Source organism: Lycium ferocissimum, chromosome 5 (genome assembly GCF_029784015.1).
Source record: "Lycium ferocissimum isolate CSIRO_LF1 chromosome 5, AGI_CSIRO_Lferr_CH_V1, whole genome shotgun sequence".
Taxonomy (NCBI): Eukaryota; Viridiplantae; Streptophyta; class Magnoliopsida; order Solanales; family Solanaceae; genus Lycium; species Lycium ferocissimum.
Window position 1 is genome coordinate 21,060,829 of NC_081346.1, and position 12,817 is coordinate 21,073,645.

Below are 12,817 nucleotides of genomic sequence, written 5' to 3' on the forward strand. Positions count from 1 at the left end.
AGAGAGGCTTCATTCTATTCGCCAATATCTTTGCAACAATTTTATAAAACGTGGTACAGATATTGATTGGTCTAAATTGTATTACTGACTTTGGCGCTTTACAACACTCTGGGATCAATGTAATTAGGGTCTTATTCCATGATGGTAGCAAAGATCCTGTTTGAAAGAAGCACCTTACAGCCCTAAACACTTCATCTGATATAATTGACCAGTATTTTTGAAAGAACAAAGGAGTCATACCATCAATCCCCAGTGCTTTTGTTGGACACATTGAGAAAACTGCTTTCTTTACCTCCCCAATGCTAACATTTATTGCCTTCGCGGACCATCTCTTTCATTAAATAAAGGGGAAAGGTGCAAATATACCCTCACTTTGCGATTTAGAACAGATATACCCCTTATTAAAAAAGTGGTGTATATATACTCCTACCATTACAAAATGATCCAAAAATCTTATTTCAAAAACTTAAAAATTTAATAACAAACTCAATATAATTTTACAAGTAGGATCTGGAGAAGGGTAAGATGTACGCAACCTTATCCTTACTTTTATAGGATAGAGAGACTGTTTCTGGTTGACCTTCGATCTTCCTACTTTATCGGGGCTTGAGACGATAATATGAACCACCTTGTAAGATGGAGTTTATGTCTAAATTATGACCAATATTAAAAAAAAAAAAAAAATGGAACTCAAAATTCAAATGGTAACCGCCTAAATTGAGACAAAGGAAGCAGTACATTAAAAATCGATTATTGAGATTCCATTTCAGTAAAGTCCCTATACAGAAAGCGGCATGGAACTATGGAAGTAGCACCGAGTTGCATCGTTTCCACGTAAGCTCGTCAAATGTAAAATAAATTACAGAACTAAAATAAATAAATGTATTGGATCTGACGTTGTGTTCAATAAAAAGTGGGTCCAAAGGGCAGTGGATTATAACATGTACTAAAAAGGATGCATGTGTAACGCCACGTTGCCACTCTCTCCTTCTCAGTAAGTCTCTCTTCTTCACAACAACATAATAAACATAAATTCACTCATTTTCTCATACATATACACACACTCCTCATTATTATTATTATTATCAAAATCATCATTTCACTTTTCTCTCTCAATTTTTAGGGTTTCCAGATTCTTCTTTTTTCAGCTTTCTGCAATCCAGAAAGCTCAAAAAAGGCTTAGGTTTATCTCCCTTTTTAATTTAATCGCTTGGTTAACTTTTTTTTTTTTTTTTTTTAAAATTAATGGATCGAGAAAAAAGTTGAAGCTGATTCGGTGAATATTCTACGATCTTCTGTGTTTGCTTTTTATTATTTTTTATTTTATTTTATCATTCGATTCCGATTTACAGAGATCGATCTGTTTATATTCAATTTTTGATGAAATCGGTCGAATAAAGGTTGATTTTTATATCTACTCTTTTGATTGTAAGATCAGATCTATCGTGTTTTTTTTTTGTTTTTAAAAAAAATAAAAATTCTGATCCTCTTGAGTAGGAATTAAAGTGGAGATGGTATAAATTTTGCCCTAACTGTATTTAATTCGCTAAGAATATGTGGAAATGGTATAATTATCCGTCTACTTGTAGTTACATTAAATGTTTAATTTAATGTGCAGCTGTTAAAGATATAGAAGCGGTAATTTATAGCTTATATTTATGAAACAATTGTTATATATAATAAGGGATAAAAATAATGCAGTAAATCTACAAAGACTGTATTTTTAACCTAGCTTGATTTTTGAATTTGTAGTTTTGTGAGCTTAACAAGCTTTGCAATTTTATTTTTTTTAAGGTATGTTTGTTCTTAAATTTGTTAATTGATTATCTGATGATCGTAGTTGTTGGTTTTGTTTTCAGCTTTAAATTCAGGCAGTCAATGTGGGATATCAAAATTAGATGTTATGCAATAGCTGCGTGAAGTTTGTGGTTTATCGAGTTGCGCGTATTGATAGAAACATTGAGCAAAGGCAATTTATCAAACTTGTTAAAAGTTTGAACGCAACTGGTAACGTAAGTTATTGTTGGAATAGTCTATATACAGCGAGGAGAACGATGATGGTGGATACTGGTGCAAGTGCTAAAGGTGGACCTGTTGTTGATGTTTCACTGGAGAAGGATGATAGTGGTGGTTACGCTAGCGGAGGGTGGAAGAGGTGATTCATTTTAAGCACATGTACATTGTTGTCTAGTTTTCCAGACTATTGTAATATTATATCCATGAGTTATGTTATGCCTCGTTGTGCCGAGGGTTATTGGAAACCTAAGTTGCTCAGACTCTTCAAAAATGTCGATGGGTGCGTGTCGGATACTCGAAACTAGTGTATTTTTGGAGAATCCGACACGGGTGCGGCAATATTTTGGCAGAGTTCCAGCAACATAGTCGGAAACAGCCTCTCTACCCCACAAAGGTTGGGGCAAGGTCTGCGTACATCCTACCCTCCCCAGACCCCAATTGTTCTCGTTTTGTTGTTTTCATTCATGAGATATGTATTGCAAGATAACCAATAATAGTTTTACCTAATGGAGCGTTCATGGATCATAGATTTCTCATGCAAAACGCAAAGTATTCTTAGTAGTTTCCATTTAGTGTCCGCCTGGCTTATGTAGGCAGTAAGGCACATACTTTGCCCTGCTGGGTGCTGATAAGCTCCATGAAGCTTTGCGACTTTGTTCCTCTTGATGTCTTGTGGCTGTGATATGTAGTCACAACGTTTGACTTAATCATCCAGATGTCTAAGGGGATGAGTCTGCAGCCCTTGTCCAATAAGTAGTGTCCTTTAACATGTATCCCCGCATGTAAATTAGCTAACAAGACCTGTGTTTTCCGAGTTAGATATTAGCTTGCAGTCGATGCCCCAAAAAGTAAAGAAGTGACCACAGGGTAGGGGGTGAGTGTGGAGAATTGATATCCTAAAGTTTAGTAGTTCTCTCGCTTTCATCAGTTTCCTGAACTAGACCACTAAAAAGGCTGCTTCCTTGTTTACCTTGTCTTTTCCATCCTAGCATAAGTTCTCGGCTTTTGGCTCATAACTGACTCTTCCGGAGTACAATTGCACGACGTAACATTTTACGAACAGTGAAACATCATATTCTACTTATGATGGAAGAACAGATGGTTTATGAGTCATTCTTATGTTTTTTGAGATGTACCAATTTTTTTAAGTTCCAGTAGACTATTGTGAGAAATCAGTAAGAAGAACATAGGGATAAAAACTAATTAGAAGATTGCCTTGGTGATAGAGAATATCTGATCTGCGCATCTTAAATTGACAAGCTTTTGTATGCTGAGTTTTATTATTTGAACTCCTAATTCGGTGAAAAAGTATCTAACTGCTTCTAATATTGATGATTGTCTGAGAGTGAACTTTTTCTCCTTGCACTTGTTTCTTTTCCCTTGCCATACAAAGGGATGATGTCGATAAAGGTTTTGGGCTTAACTAGGTGAGTGCTATACACAATGATGAAATATATATGTTGTTCATGGTGAGTCGACAGAATACAGATTTCACTTTTATCATGGTGTTTACCATACATGTACAATGATGTTCATTTCTATTTTGCTATGAGCAGCTCATACTTGTCAAAATTCTTTTGAATAAAACGTCATGCTTATTGTTCTCCTTTCCTCCTTGGCAGTGAAGATGGACGACTCAGTTGTGGTTATTCAAGCTTTAGAGGAAAAAGAGCCACCATGGAGGATTTTTATGACATCAAAACTTCCAAAGTTGATGGACAAATAGTTTGCTTATTTGGGATATTTGATGGTTAGAACTTGCCAATTCATTTTTCAGCTTGGAGTGTGATTTAGGATTTAAATGATGAATGATAATTCAAGCCTTGTGAATCTTCTGGCTTGAAGCTTATATTTGTTATGCTTCGTCTTTATATTAGTAGGTTAGTGTCTGCATGATTACGTGCCAGTGAATCCGCAAGGGTGGCTCAGTTGGTTGAGCATGGGGCTTTCATAATGGAGGTCTCGGGTTCGAAACCCCTGCCAACGACAGCAGGGGATTTGCCTTCTGGATCGAGCTCGTCGCACGGGGCTTGCCTAGTACGGGTTACCTCTCCTGTGTGATTTGCGAGCTATTGCACAGGAGTTGGGTTTACCCTGTGCGCACCCAAAGGGTAGCGGCTGTGGGTTCCCATGTCATAAAAAAAAATGATTACGTGCCAGTGAACTATTGTTTGCATGAACTAGTGAATGCTGGGTCCGTTTAATTTACAGACCATGTAGCTATTTTTCCTGAAAACAGTTAGTTTTATTTCGAAAACAAACAGCTATTGTTTTTACTCTTTTCCTAATAGCTTAGTGTCTGCATGATTACGTGCCAGTGAACTATTGTTTGCATGAACCGGTGAATGTAGGGTCCGTTTGATTTACAGACCAAATAGCTATTTTTACTGAAAACAGTTAGTTTTATTTCGAAAACAAACAGCTATTGTTTTTACTCTTTTTCTGAAAACAATTCTTTTAACTCACGGAAGTTGTTCTTATATAACAAATCAAAATCCATATTTATGATCTTGTTGTCGTCCAAAAATAAAACCATACAAAATCAAAAGCAACATCAAACTGTGGTTGTAATGCAAATGCTATGTACAGTTAAAAAGAGAGGATGCTCTACTGGCATGGAATTAATAGAACCTCAAACTGGGGAGAGTTTGTACTCCTTCTAAAATCACATATCCCTCAATCTATTTGCTTTTAACTTTTTTCCAGTGGAGGCAGAGTCCTCAGCGAAAGAGTAATCATGACCTCTACGTGGGGTTTCTGAAAGACTGAATTGATTTCCCATTTAGCTTCAGCTATTCAATTGCTCTTACTTGGCAGCTTGCTAAACCGTTTTCCAGTCTAAAAACTGTATGTTATCTATTCCATCGTTGTAACTGATGACCACTTTTAGTAGTCTCAAATATTTTATATGGTCGTGTGACAACTTTGGCTCTTTTTTAGACGTTTGGTTGTTAAACTTGTACTTTTCTGCAGACTAGGTAGAATAAGCATTTCTCCTTTTTTTTTTTTTTGTGTGTGTTTTCATTGCTCTTTATTTCTGTCTTGAGAGAGATGGATTTTGACTTTTTTTAATCATGTCATGTTACTGCAGGCCATGGTGGTTCCCGAGCAGCTGAGTTTCTGAAGGGAAATCTCTTTCAGAATCTAATGAAACATCCAGAGTTTTCAACGAACACCAAGTTGGCCATAAGTGAGTTTCATATGTTGTCTTATGGATGCGTAATTTGAATCTCCAGTTTTGTGCTTTCTCGATGGACTGGAAATGCATCTGTCCATTGAAGCTGACATATCAAAGTGACATGTTTGTGCTTCCATAAAACATCTGAAGTGTGTAGTGCATGATCATGGCAAGGGCGATGTACTTGAACAACAAATTAGTTGAAGAATACTGAAACTTGGAAACTTCTCTCTCCTCTCTCTGTCTATATCTCTCTTTTTTGAATTCTAACACTGGTGAGGATTTATGGATTACTTTCGTCATATTGCAGGTGAAACGTATCAACAAACAGATATGGACTTCTTGGACTCTGAAAAAGATACTTTCCGAGATGATGGTTCCACTGCTTCAACAGCAGTTCTAGTTGGTAACCATCTCTATGTTGCCAATGTTGGAGATTCACGGACTATAATATCAAAGAGCGGAAAAGGTAACATCAGATTCATAATGGCTTAAAAGGATCTGGAATTTGAGAATAGAAATAGTGGCAGATAGTTTCAGCAGCCACCAGGGGGTGAGGGATGATTCTTTTATTAATGTATAGTATCTATGCTTCATCTAAAAATGGGATGCTGGCGGGCTGGCTATATTATGTGATTTCTATAAACGCCAAATTATGCGTCCTCTAAAGCAGGCATACAATGTAAAACCAGATAACGACTAAGCAATCGAATAGAATTACTTACATTTTTCCTTTTTTACGATAGTATAATGTAACTTATATTATAGCTTTAAACTGAAGCAATAAATATTAGGTATCCACCGGGCTCCTGAAAACTTTACCATTCTCTTATGTCATATGCTGTATTTTGTATGGTAATATATCTCTCATATTATATAGTTTATCGTTTATTGTCCCTCACTTGTCATATTGTAGCATACAATCTCGAGCAACTATGCACCTTGGCTAGACGCTTAATTAATTCAATTTGATGCTTGACAGCAATTGCTCTTTCCGAGGATCATAAGCCCAACAGAACTGATGAGCGGAGGAGAATTGAAAGTGCCGGAGGTGTTGTAATGTGGGCTGGTGAGGAATTTTCTCTGCCTATAAAATATTGCTCAAATTGGGTTTGCTTGCCTGTTAATTAAAAGTTTCATCTTGTGGGTTGTCAGGAATGGAACATCTTAATGATTTTTCTGATACTTTAAAAGAGAGTGTTGCAGTCATAAATTATTAATCTAATACAAAGATTCAGCTTGCATTTGCTCCATTGTTTCACATTGATGTACTATCACTGTGGTGCAGACAGTTGTCAAAGGGAAGATTTTTAGGCTTTGTGGATGTAATTAGAGGTTTGAAATGTCTGCAAACTATGAAGGATCGAAGAAAAGCTAAAGGAAGGAGACTTCATTGTTGTCATAAAATTTGGCTTGAATTTTTGGTAGTCCTCCAGTTTCTTCTTAACATTCTGTAGGTGGTAGATCGGGTAGAGCATTATATGTCATCTGGGACTGGGAGTCGAGTTACTCTTGTAATTGTGTTAAAGTTGGTAGTGCATGCTATAATTATGAGATGTTCAGTGCAGGGGAGTGAAGGAGTTGTCCATCTGGAAATAGCTGCTTTGCCTGTATGGTAATGTCCAGTTGAATCCATCTAATGAACCATTCATTTTCTTGGAATGAAGAGGCTGGTGGAGGAGACTTCATTGTTTTCATAATCTTAGGCTTGAATTTTTCTGTGCTCTCCAGTTTATTCTTTCCATTCCGTTAGGGGTAGATAGGGCAAAGAGGCATGGATCATGTGAGAATCAAGTAACTCTTGTATTCAAATGTGGTTGCATGTGTGCATGCTACAGTTATGAAATGTTTAGCGCATGGGAGTTGAGGAGATGCCCATCTGAAAATTGATGTTTTGCCTATGTGGTAATGTCCACTTGCATCCATCTAACGAAATATTTGTTTTTTCAGAAAACCGTATTTACTGCTAGATTAAATCCAATCTGTTCTTCTAAGCATTAGACCTGATGTTCTCACATTTAGTGAATGTCTTATTAGGTGAATGGACCCTTAGTGCTGTCTTATTTGGTTACGAATTTTGGTGTGACCTCCGTGAAGGGTACCTCGGTTATACGCCATTTATGCTTTCTGTTTCTGTATTATCAGGTACCTGGAGAGTTGGAGGTGTATTAGCGATGTCACGTGCTTTTGGCAACCGCATGTTGAAGCAATTTGTTGTTGCTGAACCTGAGATCCAGGTAGATTTAGCTATACTCTATCTTTTGCTTAGATGTGTAACTATGAAAGTCTTAGTGGTTGGAGGACCTGCACTACTTAGCTCCCTCACCCGACCAAAAAAGCAAAAAACTAAAATAAAATAAAATTGTTGGGCAATTGGCTTAGGATGTCCTATCCCATCTGGCAAGACCTGCGGGCCTACCTCCAAGCAGTCACAGCGTGTTTCACTATTTTTGTCTTCCTAGTACACTGGCATGCATTGAAAGCCTAAATGAGCTGCAGGTCAGTGCATGTGCTCTAGGGATTGTTGAGTTTTAGATAACTGGGAAAGTGTATGCCACTTACACCTTACACTTTCATTTCATGAACAAGTACATCTAGCGTCACTGTTGTGGCTAAAGCCCTGTGTGTGCGGGTTATGCGTTATACTTATTTGGCTAAAACAGAAAGATGTTTTAACTTTATTACATTCCTATTTAACGAGGACTTAACTACTTGGATTGTGGGTAACATATTCTTTTTCCTTTGTTTGGCTATAGAACCAGCTGCTTCCTTATGAACTATTAATAAAAACTGACATTTCCACATCTCCGAAATCTTTGTCAGTTGCCAAGGCTAGTAGTTGACACTCCCGTTTTGACAGTCTAGTCCTAGTAAAGTTACCAAAGAACGATGTAGTATTTAAAAGAGTTGAACAATCAACCAAATTGGGTTATGGGATGGTAGAGGGGTGTAGGGCCTGCTAAGTTGGAAGGCTTGTGAAACAAAAGAGTTGGAGCCTTGAAGGCATTTGATATTTATGGAAAGTCATTTATCATCTCTCAATATGTTTCAGGATCAAGAGATTGATGAGGAATTAGAACTACTCGTGCTTGCCAGTGATGGACTCTGGGATGTTGTGCCAAATGAGGTAAGTCCTGTGCATGTACGCATGCTTGCTTTGCTTTCAGTTTTCTCTCTTCCCTCCTCTTTTTCTCTCTGAGTTTCGCCCTGCCTTCCTGTCCTCCTTCCGCTGGAACGTGGCTTGAAGATATTTAGGATATCCCAGCATCCTGGAAGATTGCTTTCACTGTTGTCAGCACTCAAAGCCTAAACTTCTAAACTGGCTTCTTCCTCCCTTCTCTCTTTAGACATTGTTGTTTCTGAGCTTAGTTGCTGATGTTGTTGTCCTCCGCTAGGATGCTATTTCATTGGCACAAGCAGAAGAAGAACCAGAAGCAGCTGCTAGGAAGCTGACGGAAACTGCGTTTACTCGGGGTAGTGCTGACAATATTACCTGCATAGTGGTGAAGTTTCATCATAAGAAGGCTGAACCAGAGGGGAGCCAGCAAGGTTGAAGAATTTGTCGATGTTGCAGCTGCCTTTTCTGGAGCAAGGTTGCCTCAATGGGACATCGCCAATGCAAATTGCTGACTATAGCATCAGAAGAGGCTGCCATTTTTTCATTCATTTCTATGCATTATTTCCGCATTCTGTGTTTAAACTGTTGTATTTAAGGTGTCTGTGCATGCATGTTTTCTCCGTTTCTGTAGGGGTACTGTCTGGAAAAACTTAAACTGTGAAACGTAGTTAAAAGTTTTTTTTTTATTTTTTTTAAGAAAACTTGATAGTTCTACTTTCGAGTACTACCTGGCTGCATGGAACCATCAAAGGATGGCAGGAATTGATTGAAACTTTAGCATGGGCTCATGAACGCACACCTTTGGCCAATTTGATTAGCTGGAGAGATAAATCAGTGGCCTTTTCCATTGTACAAGCAAGATTGGTTGGATTAGCTCACTTTTCTGTAGGTTATATATTCACTGTAGGTTATATATTCACTGTAGGTTATATATTCACTTATGCGGCTTTCTTGATAGCCTCTACGTCGGGCAAATTTGGTTAATATGTTTTAGAGGTGGCAAAATGGGTAAAAATATGGTTATCCGCCCGACCCAACCCATTTTAAGTGGGTTGGATACCCAACTCATTTAAAATGGGTCCAATATGAGTCAATCCATATTATCCACTTAAAATATGGGTAAATTAACGGATAAAATGGATAAAACCCACAACATATAGAGTGTGTTTGGTATGGAGGAAATGTTTTCTAAATTTTTTCATGTTTGAAAAGTAGCTACTTTTCAAAAATAGTCGTTTTGCAAAAGTAGTCACTTAAGAAAATAGTCACTTTTAGAAAATAGCCACATTGTGAAAGTAGATACTTTTTAAAAATAGTAACTTTTTGAAAGTAGTCAATTTTCATAAGCAGTCATTTTGTGAAAGTAATTACTTTAAAAACTAACTACTTTGCAAAAGTAGCCATTTTTAAAATAGCTTCTTTGTGAAAGTATTAAAATAAACATTTTTACAATGTGCCATTTCTAAGATAGCGGTCACTTTTGTAAGTAGCCATTTTTTTAAAGTGACAAAAATGGCTACTTTTGTAAAGTGGCCATTTTTTGAAAAATGACAAAAAAAGTTGCTATTTTTGCAAATTTGCATTTCCGGTCGTTTTGTAGGAAATATATTTTTGCAAAAATAACCATTTTTATGTCACCTTTCAAAAATGGTCAATTTACAAAAATAGCCATTTTTTTGTGTCACTTTTAAAAAATGACTAGTTTACAAACATAGTCACTTTTTGTGGTTGTCTTCAAAGTGCAAAGTAGTCATATATGAAAGAGACGCTTTGGGAGGGGGGTTGGTGAGGGTTGGGTGGAGCGGTGGTGTGCGATGGGGTGGAGTTGGGGTGGGTAGGTGAAGATGAAGTGTGTTCGAGGGTGGTCGTTGGGTGGGGCTGGGATTTGGTTGGGGAGTGGGTGGTGGGGGTGGGGTTGGATGGGTAGTTTCTAAAAAATATTTTCTTGGAGGTCGTGTCATTGAAAAGTTTCGAAGTTCTATTCTTCCCACAAATGTTGAGGCGCAACTATGTACTAGGGATTGGATTTGTGAACAAAATGGTAAATTAATCTTCTCCATATTAGCTACATGAAGCCAACATCTTTGAAGTAGTTTTGGATAATATGGATAAGATGGATATCCATATTATCCGTCGGGTAACCCATTTTTAACCGTGTTAAATATGAGCGGATCGGGTAATTGATCCGTTTATTGTCAACCCATTTTCGATCCGGCCCATATCCGACTCGACCCGCCCGTTTGCCACCCCTAATATGTTTAATGCGTGTATCCTAGATAATCTCATTTCTTTCGATGGAGAGCGGGTCCACCTTCTTCTATTTCTATATCTAGGATTCGACTTGTATCATGGATACCAATAGGAATTCAACCATTATGGCACGTAAAAGTTTGATTCAGAGGGAGAAGAGGGAGAAGAAGAGGCAAAAATTGGAATAGAAATATCATTTGATTTGTCGATCCTCAAAAAAAGAAATAAGCAAGGTTCCGTTGTTGAGTGACAACTAGAAAATTTATGGAAAGCTACAATCCCTACCGCGGAGTAGTGCACCTACGCACCTTTTTCGACGCTTTTTGACCAAAAGGCCAAGAGCTAAACTATCGAGACTTTGGACTATTTGGACTCATACTTCGTGAAATGGTTCATGCATGTTTGTTGCCATGAGCAACAAGATCAAGTTGGTAAGGATATCAATGTGCCGCTTATAATTTGCAATATAAGAAACGAAGATATGATGAATGGCGTGCTACTTTTTGTTAGTGATTGGATATATATAGCTACTTAAGTTTTAAACCAAGTTGGTAAATGACTGGAAGTAATAGTCCCTTCCCAGAATTCAAGAGGATTAGCCAATCACGTGCTTAAGTGTTTTCTCCATCCTCCTTCAGGTAAGATGTATGGTCCTACCAGAAGAAAGTAGGTGCTTGTAGCGTGTGGAATATACATGGTAAGATGTATGGTCCTACCAGAAGAAAGTAGGTGCTGCTTGTAGTGTGGAATATACATTGTTAACTGCCATAGGGTGTAAGAGCGAATAGCAGTGAACAAAACAAAAAGTTCTTACAAATTGTACGTGTGCACTTATTCACGCCAAGGTGCGTGCACAGGTGTGGGCTTTATGTATTGAGTTATAGGTTAAAAGTTTTATTTACAGTCCAAACGAAGTAAGTTATGTCTATTAAAGGGAATCAAAGGTTTGCTAAAACAAGTCAAACATGGCAAATGTGAAATATTAGAAGTATTTCGTATGCATATGAGTGATTCTGTTGCACAGGTATATGTGCAATACATTATGTTCGTCTTTTCTTTTATCTTTTTGGATACTTAAAAATGTCCTAGCATGAATAAGAAGTGGAAATCGACTCAGAGGACGGACTGCATTTGGCCTGCCTGAGAGCTTGAGTCAAATAAAAATAGTTCATAATTGTTTTAAGTTAACCAAGCTATGAATGCATGCTCAAGAGGAGATATTGATAGTAACTGAAAATACTCAAGTTCTTTTGTACCAGCTTTATAGCAACCAGCATCTCTTCAAAACTGCCTCTGCTGAAAGCCTGAAATATATATATCATAATATCAAGGTCAGTCATCTTTGACACGTGATCTCATATTCATTAGCAGAACGAAATGTTACTCGATGTTGTAAGCTATCGAATTGGACATTATATTATCTCTATGTTTATACATGTATTTCGGTCTGAATATATGGTTAAAAGGAAGGTTGCAGTTTTCTTTTTTCTTTTTTCTTTTTTTCTTTTTCTTTTCCGGATATTAAAAAAACTGTGTTTTCATGATAGACCTTGTCAAAAATTCAACACTGATAAGCTTTGACTAAGAAGCTAAAATACAGACATATCTAAACTTAAACTTCTTGAAGTACAAAAAAAAAAAACCTAAATTATAAGTAAAAGACTCCATATATTCCACACCCCCAAACCAAGAAGATTACATATGCTCTTAATAGGTATTAGGCTAAGTTCGTCCAACATGGGTAGGAGCTAGAAGAAGAAGAATACATGATTTGGGGGAGCTCATGACATTAGTGGAGCAATTTGATTGGAGTTTTATTGGCAAAATGATTATTTAAACTCTCAAATCTAATGTTATGTTCCATAGCTTACTTCATGTTCGGTCGGATATGATTTTAGGTGTGGTTTCATAAGAATTGATGATGTAAAATATCCTGGGTATGTAGTAATTTGAAAATGCCCATGCTGATGTGTATATAAATAACTTCTGATATTTAAATATCGAAGTGTTTATGGATTTGACATCATGCACTATAATAGAAAAGTAGAATATCTTTCAAGTTTCATGCTATAAAAGTCCCAAAACTATACCGCGTTTGATAGGCAACTAATAATCTTCTTTAATATAAATTATTAATACTAATATTGATTTTTTATTGGCTCTCATTCCTAAACAATATCTTATGGTGTTTGGTTGATAAATGGAACTAGTAAAAAATTATTGTCAAGAATCTTAAAACTGGCTTTTCTTCAAGT

At 37.0% G+C, this 12,817-nt stretch overlaps 1 protein-coding gene and 1 long non-coding RNA gene across 5 annotated transcripts; one reads left to right on the top strand and one right to left on the bottom strand.

The window, feature by feature from the left end:
• Positions 1 to 984: 984 nt before the first annotated feature.
• LOC132056456 (probable protein phosphatase 2C 76) lies at positions 985 to 9,269 on the top strand. 4 transcript variants are annotated; one of them, XR_009414778.1, is made up of 11 exons: positions 985 to 1,183; positions 1,860 to 2,155; positions 3,639 to 3,766; positions 5,108 to 5,206; positions 5,505 to 5,663; positions 6,177 to 6,263; positions 7,340 to 7,431; positions 8,247 to 8,321; positions 8,590 to 8,908; positions 9,022 to 9,201; positions 9,238 to 9,269. XR_009414778.1 is itself a non-coding variant. In XM_059448667.1 (9 exons), exons 2-9 carry the CDS (start codon positions 1,899 to 1,901, stop codon positions 8,746 to 8,748), a joined length of 1,056 nt encoding a protein of 351 aa, XP_059304650.1. In that variant the 5' UTR covers positions 985 to 1,276; positions 1,860 to 1,898; the 3' UTR covers positions 8,749 to 8,997. The 4 variants fall into 4 exon arrangements, 3 of the variants coding, with proteins under 3 accessions (XP_059304650.1, XP_059304649.1, XP_059304651.1); XM_059448667.1 differs by lacking the exons at positions 9,022 to 9,201; positions 9,238 to 9,269 and having other exon boundaries at positions 985 to 1,276; positions 8,590 to 8,997; XM_059448666.1 differs by lacking the exons at positions 9,022 to 9,201; positions 9,238 to 9,269 and having other exon boundaries at positions 8,590 to 8,997.
• Positions 9,270 to 9,623: 354 nt separating this feature from the next.
• LOC132058293 (uncharacterized) lies at positions 9,624 to 10,563 on the bottom strand. The gene is made up of 2 exons (XR_009415236.1): positions 9,755 to 10,563; positions 9,624 to 9,698 (listed from the first exon to the last, which is right to left on the bottom strand). It is a non-coding gene; the product is annotated as an uncharacterized LOC132058293 (long non-coding RNA).
• Between the last annotated feature and the right edge of the window lie 2,254 nt (positions 10,564 to 12,817).